Genomic DNA, 12,240 nt, shown 5'->3' on the forward strand with positions numbered 1-12,240 from the left:
TCTGTTTTGGCTCTCCCTGATTTGGGTATCAGCACCATATTTGTGTCATAAAAAGAATTTGCCTATTTTTTCAAAGAATTTACATCATATTGGGATTAATTGTTCTTTAAATATTTGGTAGAATTTGCTTGTGAATCTATCTGGTCTGGGGGATTTTTTCTTAGTAAGTTCATTTATGGCTTGTTCAATTTCTTTTCCTAAGATTGGGTTATTTATGTATTTTATTTCTTCTTCTGTTAATCTGGGTAAATTATTTTGGTAAATGATTAATCCATTTCATTTAGATTGCCAAATTTATTGGCATATAATTAGGAAAATTAGCCCCTAAAATTGTCTTAATTTCTTCTTCATTGGAGAATTTACCTTTCTCACTTTTGATACTGGTAATTTTTATTACTTTCCTTTTTTTAAAAATCAAATTAACCAATAGTTTATCTATTTTTTAAATAAAATCATCATCTAGCTTTATTAGTTAAATGGTTTTCTTACTTTCAATTTTATTAATCTTGCCTTTAATTTTCAGGATTTCCAATTTAGTGTTTAATTAGGGATTTTTAATTTGTTCTTTTTCTAGTGTTTTTAGTTACATTCTCAATTCTTGGATCTGCTTTTTCTCTGTTTTACTGATGTAAGCAACTATAGATATAAATTTTCCCCTAAGTAAGTACTGTTTTGGCTGCATCTCATAAATTTGTGTGTTGTCTGATTGTTTTCATTTTCTTTAATGAAATTACCAATTATTTCTATGATTGTTCTTTGACCCACTTGTTTTTTTGTGATAATTTAATTTTCAATTAATTTTTTATCTTTTTTTCCATTGTTCATTATTGAATGTAATTTTTATTACATTATGGCCTGAAAAGGATGCATTTATCATTTCTGCTTTTCTGCATTTGGTTGTGGGGTTTTTATGTACTAATACATGGTCACTTTTTGTGCATGTGCCACATACTGCTGAGGAAAAGGTATATTTCTTTCTATTCCCATTCAATTTTCTCCAGAGATCTATCATGTCTATCTTTTCCAGAATTTTATTCACCTCTTTTACTTCTTTCTTGCTTATGTTTTTGGTTAGATTTATCTAGTTCTGAGAGGAGAAAGTTGAGATTACCTATTAGTATAATTTTATTATCTATTTCTACCTGTTATTCATTCAACTCTTTCAAAAATTTAGATTCTATGATTTGGTTTATATATGTTTAATATTGATATGATTTCATTATCTGTGGTACCTTCGAGCAAAGTATAGTTTCCTTTCTTGTCTCTTTTAATTAGATCTAATTTTTGCTTTTGCTTTGTTTGGGATCGTGATTGCTACCCATTTTCTTCAACTGAAAAAAAATAGATTCTGCTCCAGCCTTTTTACCTCTCTGCTTCAAATGTGTTTCTTATAAACAACATAACTTTGTAGGATGCTGTTATCCCCATCTATTTTATGGGTGAGTTCATCCTATTCACATTTATGGTTATGATAATTAATGGTATGTTTCCCTCCATACTATTTTTTGCTTTTTTGTCCCTCTCTCTCTCTTATCCCCTTACCCTTTCCTTCCTCACAAGTGTTTTACTTCTGATCACTGCCTTCCCCAGGATACCTTCTCTTTTATCAGTCACCTTTTCCCCCTTTTATTATTGCCGTTGCTTTTTAATTCCTTAGATGATAAGATAGATTTCTACATCCAACTGAGAATGTATGTTATTCCCTCTTTGAGACAATTTTGATGAGAGTAGTATTTAAGCCTTTGCCTGCCACTCCCTTCACATCTTCTTCTCCATTACAATAGCTCTTTAATGTCTCCTTTATGAAAGATAATTTACCTCATTTAATCTCCCCCCTCCTTCCAGTGAAATTTTCTTTTTCACTCCTTTTTTTTGTTTTTGGGGTATTATCCCATGAAAGTCACCCTCTGTCTACATAAACTCCTTCTAATTACTTGTTACAGCAATAAAGTTGTTAAGAGTTACAAATATTAACTTGTTATACAGAAATATGAATAGTTTAGCATTATTTAATTTCTTATGCTTTCTCTTGTTTCTTTTTTTATCTTGTTATGTTTCCCTTGAGTCTTGTATTTCGAGGTCAAATTTTTTTTATTCAGCTCTGATCTTTCTATTAGAAATGCTTAAAAGTCCTCTTTCACTAAGTGTCCATTTTTTTCTCCTGAAAGATTATTTTCAATTTTGCTGGGCAATTCTTGGTTGTAATCCTAACTCCTTTGCTTTCTGGTATATAGTATTACAAGGCTTCCAGTTCTTTAATATGTAAGCTGCCAAATCCTGTATAGTCCTGACTGTAACTCCACAATATTTGAATTGTTTCTTTTTGGCTGCTTACAATACTTTCTCCTTGATATCTGAGCCCTGAAAGTTGATTATGATGTTCTAGGAGTTTTCATTTTGGGATTTCTTTCAGGTAGTGGTCAATGGATTCTTTCAATTTCTATTTTGCCCTCTGGTTCTAATATATCAGATAACTTCTTGAAAATTTGGTCCAGGTTTGTTTGTTTATTTTTTTTACCATGGCTTTCAGATAGTCCACTAATTCTTGTATTATCTCTCCTGGCTCTATTTTCTAGGTCAGCTGTTTTTTCCAATGAGAAATTCCATATTTTCTTCTATTTTCTTTTTTACTTTTTTGATTTTGTCTTGTCATATCTTGATGTCTCATAGAGTCATTAGTTTCCATGTGTTCAATTCTAATTTTAAAGAATTATTTTCTTCAGTGTGCTGCACAGACTACTCATCTGCATAAGGGGCTGCTGGTTTGCAGGAGGGTGGAGCCACATTAGTTCGTTGCCCCTGGCTTGGAGCCTTGCTGCAGTCCCCCTGCTGTGAGGCTGCTGCTCTTAGATCCAGCTCCCCTCCGATCCTAGTAAGACAGACTTTTCTGATGGGCTGGTAAGCTGCTTTCCTGCTCCTAAACCAATTCTGAGGCTGTTTTCTAGTTATTTGGAAGGGAATTTGGGAGGGCTTCAGAAGATTCTTTCCTCACTGTGCCATCTTGGCACTGAAAGTCTTTATAGGGTTTCTAATTGACCCTCAGGAGAATACACAAATGTAATTTTCCCTTCATTTACATTTTTGTCAGATGCCCTCCATATGAACTCTAATCTAGCCCTAACAACCAGTCATCTGCCAGTGGACAAGTACTTCTTAAAGTCTGCTAGGTTGAATTGGCATTGTTCTCTCCCTCTGATTACCAGGGAATCCAATTAATTTTCTTGTCTTCAACAATATTGTTGTAGTTGAGCCCTGACTATTTCTTCTGTACTATTTTGTAGCCTGGAAATTTGTCCAATATCTAAATTAATTTGTATGAGATGATAATTGGTATAAGACACTAACTGACTTAAGACACCAAGATATCTTAGCTGTACTCTATCACTTAGTAGGTTAGTTCCAGACAGAATTAAAACATATCATTTTTTGTTCCACTGAAGGGAATCTGAATAGAGGGACAGACAGTGAACTTTCTTTAGCTGACCTGCAAGCTTAGGAAGTCTTGGTTGTAAATTTTCTCATCTTTCTCTTCCTAGATTCCAAAGGACAAATCTATAGTAAACCTTCACTCTAGCATCAGAAGTTAGGCAGTAAAGCCTGTATCATCTTTCCTAGTAACTTTATATGCAAGCATGAGAAATGCTTGTTGACACTTCTAAACCTTCTGCTCAAGCTTCTGAATCTTCAGCAGGTTCAGTAATAAATGGTTAAAATCCTTTAGGCCTCCTTGAGGATTGTAAAGTACACTTCTAATCTTTTTTTATTCTTGTTGAAACCAATGTCACTTTGGGTAACTTCCTCTCAAGTTTCAACTTTGGTCAGAGTTGACACTGGTACGTGAGCCCCCGAAGAGGAAAGACCTTATAGTACTTTAGTTTCCTCCACCCCTTCAGCAGGCATCTGCCTATTAGGTAAGATGATTTTTCTCTACTAAGATGTTGCTCACATTTTTCCTATCTCTTTCAGAGTTAAAAGTCTGTACACATAATCTCTAAAGACTTGCTAGTACTTGACTTCTCCATCATGCCCTGAGGAAGCTTATTATTGGGATAACCTCATCATCCTATAGGATCAGCCTTGGTTCTCCACCACCTCTACTCTGACCTTTCTAATTGGAGGATGGGGCCGTGAATTCTGAACCTCTGTTTAAGGAGAGAGTTCAGCTCAGACATCTCATCCTTTACATGGCTGCACAACCCTAGGACTTCTCTGGCTGACTTCTCCACCATGCCCCTGTATTGATCCCTTGACTCCCTTCCTTTGTATTCAGCTTCCTTTTGTGTTTTGTCTTACTCCATTAGATTGTAACCTACTTGAGGGCAGAGACTGTCTTTTGTTTGTGTGTGTTTGTGTCCTGTTCTTAGCAAAGTACCTGGAACACAGTAGTTGTTTAATAAATGTTTAGTGACTAACTGGCATACTTTCCATATAAACAAAACTAGTTGATAGCCCTTTCCTTTAAATACGTTAAGCGTATCTCACACTTATACATATTTGCTGCCATATTGGGCCACCAAAATCTATTTTGTATCAGTTCAAGAATTCTCCTTACCTAAATATAATATATAAATACTATTATGTAGTACTATTACGGCCAAAGAATAGATGATCCTCTCCCTGTTCCCATCTTGTCTTCCTTCCTTCCCATAGAGACACATATCATCAAGTTAGATATCAGTATCATTGAGTGTAGCTAAAATACATGGAGAGCCTACATAGTGCCAACCACTTTTTCTCATGCCTAGCATGGGATCAGTTATCGTCAGCTATAGTACTCTATTGCATAGTTACCACTTTTGCCATTGTCTGAAGAGTAGAAGAATGAAGTTTCAGTCCTTGAATCACATGTTGATTCCTCAGTCTCTTTGACTTCTTATAGGACCCCACATTGTGCAGTTGCTCTCACTGATACTTATCTAAGAACAATCAAAACAGAGATGATTAGTTCAACCCAACAGCAAATTAGAGATTGGGATTTGTGGACTAAGGCTTAAAATATAGTCGTGATGGACTCTCAGTCAGGGATAGAGTTCACCTAACAAGGGAAGTTAAAGATGTATTTACATGGAATAATACAGGTTTAATTTTTTAAAAGGGATTTAAGCTGAAAAGGAAGAGGAGGAAAGAGCTGTGTATATATATCTGTCTTCTTTTTCTTTTTCTTTTCTTCATTTCACTCTTCACTTTATATATATAAGATATATATGATATATAATATGATATGATATAATGTATACATAACAATATACATGACAATATATCATATGTACATAATATAATATATACATAATACATCATATATCTATATTATACGTATATATAAGAGAGGAAAACAGAAAAACATTTGAGTGAAAGTCAACAGAAATGCAGTCAATATTGTTATTGGAGTAAACTGCCAACCAATAGAAGAAGAGTTCAGGCCACTGATCTTAAGCCAGGAGTAGAGATATGATCCAGTAATGACAGAAGAATTAATTTATTTGAATATGTGCTAGAGTTCTTGCCACCCAAAAATGTGTCTAATGTTATATTGAAAGATTTATTTTATAATGTTGTATATGTTATCAGATAGAGGTGCTATAATAACTTGTTTTGCTCAACTGTCTCGTTATAAGGGGGAGATTTGGGGAGGGTGGTTTAGGTGAGGATTTGAGGGGGAGCTTATGGAAACTGACAGTGATAGAAAAAGGCAACAATAAAACATTTTTAAAAAGTAGCACCCAGTTTGTCATCACCTTGTCTATGATTTATAATTCAGAATAAAAACACTTAAGCCCTGATATACAAGAACAGATTTCCCCCTCCTGCCCCCAAAATAAAACAACCAAACAATTTAGAAGCATAAAGGTATTCTCAGCTTAAAACCTCTGTAGTAACCAGACAAGGACTTAAACATTTTTTCATATGAAAAGCCCTCAGTCATCTCCTAGAATTGCCAAGTTGAGGCAGCTTTGCAATATGATTGGTGCCTTATTTTAAAAGGATGTGCACTTGGCAGGCTGAGACCTGATACTGAACTTCTGTCTCATGAAAATATGGCAGATAGTAATTCTTTGGGAAAATATTAAGCAGTAATAATTATGTCCTAGGTTGGAGTTACTGACTTGCAATTATTTAAAAATCAGAGATCTGATTACATTAAGAAAACATTTTGTTTCTGAATTGTCAATTTTTCAAATATATTTTTGTAGTGTAGCTTGCTGATATGTGGTCTTGAGACTTCAAAAAATGTGTTTTTTATACATGTATATGTATGTATACATATGTATACATACATATATATGCACACACATACATACATACATACACACACAGAGCGTTGTCTTTATATCCTCATTAGAAACTATATTCATTCACTAGAAACTACAGCTTCGTGCTTTTCCTGCCCCTTTACAAGACAGTCAAATATAGTGTCAAGTTCAAAGTTCAAGTCAGAGATTATTGAAGCACTGAGTATCTATTTGCCATGTCACAAAACTTCTCCAGTCTTGGTGTTTCAAGAAGAGAATGCAAAGCTCTCTGTCCTCAAGACTTCTGTTGTCTGCATGTCCCTCCCGTTATCTTCTGGGAGGTATAATTCCATCTCTAGCCCAAATGTTAGCTTTAAGCTTTAAGCCAGTGTTCCAGTTTCTAGGGATTTCACTGAAAAGTGAAAATGCTGAAAAAGCCCATCTTCTTCCATTAATATCCTAGCCAAAACTGCAGTTGAATCCCAATTACAGGTGAAACCCAAAAGTAATGGAAAAATGCACAATGTACGAGCACCAAATTTGGCTCATTGCCAGTGAGACTTGTGCTCAGTAAGTAGATATGAAATATGTTGTCCATATGTGCATGATTGAAAAAGGAAATTAACCAGTCACCTGGTGAAATAGAGGAATACAATAGTCCAATACTGCATTGGTTCCATAAAATATTAAAAAATATTTAAGAAGTTCACATTACAAAACAGCTGCTCTTTGATATCTTTTCTCTGCAATTTCCCTTCCTCTTTATTTTGTCTCTTTTTTCTTAACTTGTCAAGTTCTGTCTTGTGAGAAATCCTAGCTTAACCTTGTCCATTCTAGTTATTCTCCTATATTTCTTCCTCTCGCTGTCAAAATTGTTCATGTGTTTATTCACTCTCTATTCTCTTATAAGTCATTCTTGGTAGAAGCCCTAGATTCTGAGTTCCATTATCTCCGATTGAAATTTCTTTCTCCAGGGTGAGAAGTGACCTAATTGCTAAATCAAATCTCCTTTTCTCAAGTCCTCTCCCTTGACTTCCATAGGTACAACTGTCTGTGAGTTAGTAGGTAGGGAGAGGTTAAGTAACGTGCTCACAATCACAGAAAGATAGAGGTGGGATTTGAACCCACCGGCAAATTTAAGTCTGAATCTACAAAAAGAACAAAATTCTTCATAATTAGAGTCATCCAAGAGTGCAGTTGGGATTCCTTGCAAGGTTTGGGGTTGCAGCACAATCCCTCCCCACCACCTTCAGTGAAGGTCTTAAAACAAAGGTTGCGTGATAACTAGGTCTTTACATTGAAGAGGTGGTGTGTGTGTGTGTGTGTGTGTGTGTGTGTGTGTGTGTATGTATGTTTTTCAGGTACAGGTTAGATTACATGGCTTTAGTGTTCTCTTCCAGTTCTAATATTCTGTATTTAGTCACCAGGTACCACTGGTGCCCCTGTGCCTGAACCTATATCCAGTACCAGAGAGCATTCAAAGAAAATACCAAACCTTCTTTGTTTCTCCAAACAAAGTTTACAGTTGTCCTTTAACTGTGCGTGGTAGTGCATATTTGTGAGTGGTAGTGCATATTTCTTTAGTCTAGGGAACAAGGTCTTTATAAATTTATCCAGTTAGTAATTAATACTCTCTACTATTTCCTCAAATGACCATATATATGCTTACCTAATTACATGTTGTATTCTCCCAATTAAGTTTCTTGATGTTTTCCCCCTTTGTTTCTATGCTGACTACTTGGTGCCTTACACAAAGTAGGCACCTGATAAGTGTTTATTGGGTTGGATACACGGATATGTAGATGAAAGGTATATATGAAAGAAAACAGATTAAAAAGAATTTTAACCTAGATGTTGAATATCTTTTGTTGTTATGTGCACACAGTTCCTCAGTGGGTAGTGCACTTCCGAGAAGACGTTGCTGTGCATATATTACCATTGGAATGATATGTATTTTCATTGGAGTTGGACTAACTGTAAGTGTTATATTAATGGTGAGATTAATAAAATTCTTTGTTTTTAGCTCTACAACATAGTCGTAGCTGTATTGCCAAAAGAGTTCTGGTCTTAGAAATCTGGGTTTAAATTTGTCCTTAACTACTTGTCTGACCTTAGCAATTCGATTCACTTCCTGGACCTCAGTTTCTTCATTTGTAAAACGAGGAGCTGGACTAGATGACCTCTAAAGTCATCTCCAATTCTGAGTTCTTGGACCTACCTATTGCCTCATCAATTTTGCTGTGGAACTAATAGAAGTCAGTTGGCTTCCACGTCTTGCTAGGACTAACTTTGCCACTGTCCTATGACTCATTCCTATTGAGAAACGATGACTATTGGTATGGAGTGCAGAAAATAATTTTCTTTCTTCTTAATGTATGCTAAGAGAGAAAGATCCCACATCATGGTGGGGAGGATTTGTTCTGAGAAAAAGAACACAGCTGAGTAGGCTCAAAGACCTGAAGTAAATTAGTCCTTTTGCAACCGTTTAACTTTTATTATCCTCTCTCTCTCAAGGACAATTCACTCAGTTTGGTATTATTCATCTATACCCCCTCTGGTCAGACAGACTAGATGGTTTTTAGAATTTATCTGTGTCTAAAAATTTTATAAAGCTAGTTACTAGCAGATATTTTTATAAATGAATAAAAATCTGAGAACATCTCCATTAGGTTGACTATATTTTACCCTCATGTGAAGTAAATATTGTTTGGGGATGGTTATTTTTTGTATCTGTTGATATATTTTTAGATACTAAGTAAGGATGTGAAAGTTTTCTAAGTAGTAATATGCAATTTTTCATCATTTAAGGGACTATTTCTTCAAATTTTCTAACTCTAAGTTATTTTGTTTTTCTTTTCATTTTAGGTTGGTACACAAGATTTTGCCAGGCGATTTCATGCAACCTATGTTTCTTGGGCAATTGCTTATCTTTTAGGCTTGATCTGCCTTATCCGAGCTTGTTACTGGGGAGCCATAAAAGTCAGTTATCCAGAACACAGTTTTGCATAAGCTTGCTTCTAATGATAAGATTACTGGAGGTGAGAATCTTTAGCAGTTCTGGATAAAACAAGTGGACATTTAAAAATAACTTTCCTTGATGGATTCCATCCTAGGTACAGTAGTTCCAAGTTGGGGGGAGGGTCCTTTTAAAAAGTAAATATCCATTGCACTGCATTATATGCAAAGAGTTTGTTTTGCTGCTAGATTTCCAAGCTCTGAATAATAAAGCTATGTTTACATGTTTATTTACCTATCTTATAAGGTACTTTAAAATTTTTCACTCACAGTTTAGGTTTTACATCTCCTTTTCATTATTTTCAAAATTTTTTTGTTGCATTACTTTATGATCTAAGTGTTTAAGAGCAAGAAGTGTTAATCAGTGTTTCTAAAATAACCTCATAATCGTACTTAGATTTTAATTACCGCTGTATCAAAGTGGCTTGCTTTAAGATCTAAGCAATAAGCATTCTGCCTGAACTTACTGTAACTTTTACAGAAGATCATAGTGACCTTATTCAAAACACAATGTTTGAATCTACTTTCGAATACTGTGACACTATTACTAGAAGGAAAACATTTGCAAACACTGTATGTTTATTTTTCAGGTAGAAAGAAATAATATTTTGGTAGCATTGAAATAGAATGATAAAATAATCATTTGTCCACTATGGGAGAAAATGTTAGATAAATGTCTCTTCTCAAGGATCCTAGAAGTTGTTTTTTTCTGATTTTGTCTGTCCTAAAAAAGCCCTGATCTAGATTCATGGACTTAATTTTAATAATTTGTAGGAGTTCCTTTACCCAGTCTGGGGAAAGTGTTTCATATAATGTTTTGTAATACATAGCTATCTTGTAGAAAAAGAAGTAGGGCTGCATTGGTTTGCTTCTTGTCATTTGATTGTGGCAAAATTTCCTTTTTGGGGCCATTCTATATTGGTCATATGGAAAGGGAGTTATTGACATTTTGTGCTAGCTAAAAGGATGAGTATACAGTTGTCTTACCACTCCATCCTAATATAGCTGGTCAATTAAATACCCACTTTATTTAAGGTGGAATAAGCCACAAGAAGCAACTTAGTTTTCTAAGAATTCATAAGGGTTAAGGGACCAGCTCTCACACTGCCCATCTTTGCAATTTTGAAAACAATTTTTTTGCAAAATTGAGAGAGAATGTCCTGAGCTCTTTATAAGCTAATAGTTTTTAAGTAATGGGAGTTGTAGTAAATTAGGTAGATACTGCAGGAATAAGAAAATATTTTAAAATATTTCTGTTCCTAATTTGGTCAAGAAGACACTCAAGATAATTTGGAATACAGTAAGTGTAAACTTCAAACAGCAAATGATGATAAATGTACAAATGCAGTAGCTCAGGATTATAATGTACCTTTTAAAGTACACTAATAAAGATAATTATTCAAAAGTTTCCCTGTTTTCCCTCCATGTAATTATTATTTTTAGTCAAGATATATCTTCTCTGACTGATCTGTGTCACTTGTGATTTTATTTCACAGTAGCCCACACTAGGCAGGAGCAGATTTAGGTCAAGTCTTATTAATGAGTTCTTTCGTATTTTAGACTAAGCATGGAAACAAGTTATGGATAAATGGAAATTGTTTCCTTTTAAAAAATACTTCTTCTTAGAAAATGTAGGTGTACTTCTTTATTCCTATTCACAGATGTAATTTATCCCAACAATTGTTAACTACTCATTTTTTCAGAATTTTACTATTTGCAACAATACAGTAAGCTATACTCCTTTAAGGAATTTTTAAAAAGTCCAAGGACTGTTTATAATGGGTTTATTACATTCAATTGTGAAAAAAGTAAACTGTCAATCCTCAATTATTTAATGGCTTATTATCCAGTTTGTGAATTTTCCAGCCTATTCTTCCTTCTTTTCCTTAGGCATTTCTCTAATTCTATGAGAGGATAAAGAAATAAACTAAAATTCAGATAAATCAATTGGCTAATTGCTAACAGGTTCTGATTTGTGATGGGAGATTTGAAATTATTGGCAAAAATGAGGTTTAGAAAACATCTGTGAATTTAATTTATTCATGTTACCCATGTTCCATCTGCATAGGTATTTGAAAGGTTGTTTTATTTATCGAGATCTATCATTCATATCTTTAGAAAAAGTGCTTTCAAAGAAATCACAGAAAAATACTTAAAAGGAAAAGATTAAATAAAAGTGAGTTTAAGAAAAAAAGGACTTAACCATAACAACAAATCTACCTTGATTCACTCTTCTTTCTTTTCCACAGAATATTACCATTTCCCTACAGAAAGGCTTCATGTATCCTGCAATTAACCAAAAATTTGGTTAATACGAAGGTTTTAGTTACTTCTTTGGGACTAAACAAATGAAAATTTTAGCAGCATAGGATGAAGCTTATTTTCCCTACGGTTTCTCATCAAGCATTTGGCTTTTAAAAAGGCCTTACAGCACGAGGGAACCATACATATCTTTGTTGGGGCTCCCCTTTCTACTTCTCAACCTTTCTCAGACTTTAGAATGGCTTCTCAGATCCCTGGGGATTCTGCATATGGGATCCATTGCCAGTTGTTTCTACATAAGGGGAAAAGACATTTTAATAGACCTAGCTGGTATGCCTCTTACATACAGCAGAAAGGTGGAATATAGGAAACCTTAGTGCCATAATGGATAGAGCGCTGGGTCTGAAGGCAGAAAGACCTCAATTCAGATCCAGCCTCAGACAACTACTAGTTGTGTGACCCTGGGCAAGTCACTTAACCGCTGCCTGCCTTAGTTTCCTCATCTGTAAAATGGGGATAATTATAGCACCTACCTCCCAGGGTTGTTGTGAGGATCAAGAGAGACGTCTGTGAAATGCTTAGCATACTTCCTGCCATGTGGTAGGCACTATATCGATATGAGGTGTTGTGGTTCTTTTCATTATTATTGTCCTGGATTTGCCTTAAGGGTACGGTGATGGAAAAATCTCTTCACCTTTCTGGACTTCATTTTTGTTGTCTACAAAAGCAAAAG

At 34.7% G+C, this 12,240-nt stretch overlaps 1 protein-coding gene and 1 long non-coding RNA gene across 2 annotated transcripts in view; one reads left to right on the forward strand and one right to left on the reverse strand.

Annotated features, from left to right (window-relative positions):
* Positions 1 to 10,653, forward strand: part of PIP4P2 (phosphatidylinositol-4,5-bisphosphate 4-phosphatase 2) — a 75,152-nt gene extending 64,499 nt beyond the window's left edge. Inside the window, exons 6-7 of the mRNA XM_072603602.1 lie at positions 8,116 to 8,206; positions 9,096 to 10,653. Of these exons, the coding sequence (XP_072459703.1) occupies positions 8,116 to 8,206; positions 9,096 to 9,239 (235 nt within the window). The 3' untranslated portion in view covers positions 9,240 to 10,653. The remainder of the gene's footprint in view (positions 1 to 8,115; positions 8,207 to 9,095) is intronic.
* Positions 1 to 12,240, reverse strand: part of LOC140500739 (uncharacterized) — a 48,623-nt gene that overhangs the window by 7,711 nt on the left and 28,672 nt on the right. Inside the window, exons 2-4 of the long non-coding RNA XR_011965854.1 lie at positions 12,041 to 12,225; positions 11,466 to 11,531; positions 4,792 to 4,916 (exon numbers count right to left, since the gene is read on the reverse strand). This is a non-coding gene — a long non-coding RNA (uncharacterized lncRNA). The remainder of the gene's footprint in view (positions 1 to 4,791; positions 4,917 to 11,465; positions 11,532 to 12,040; positions 12,226 to 12,240) is intronic.

The sequence above is a fragment of the Notamacropus eugenii genome, chromosome 4, assembly GCF_028372415.1.
Source record: "Notamacropus eugenii isolate mMacEug1 chromosome 4, mMacEug1.pri_v2, whole genome shotgun sequence".
Taxonomy (NCBI): Eukaryota; Metazoa; Chordata; class Mammalia; order Diprotodontia; family Macropodidae; genus Notamacropus; species Notamacropus eugenii.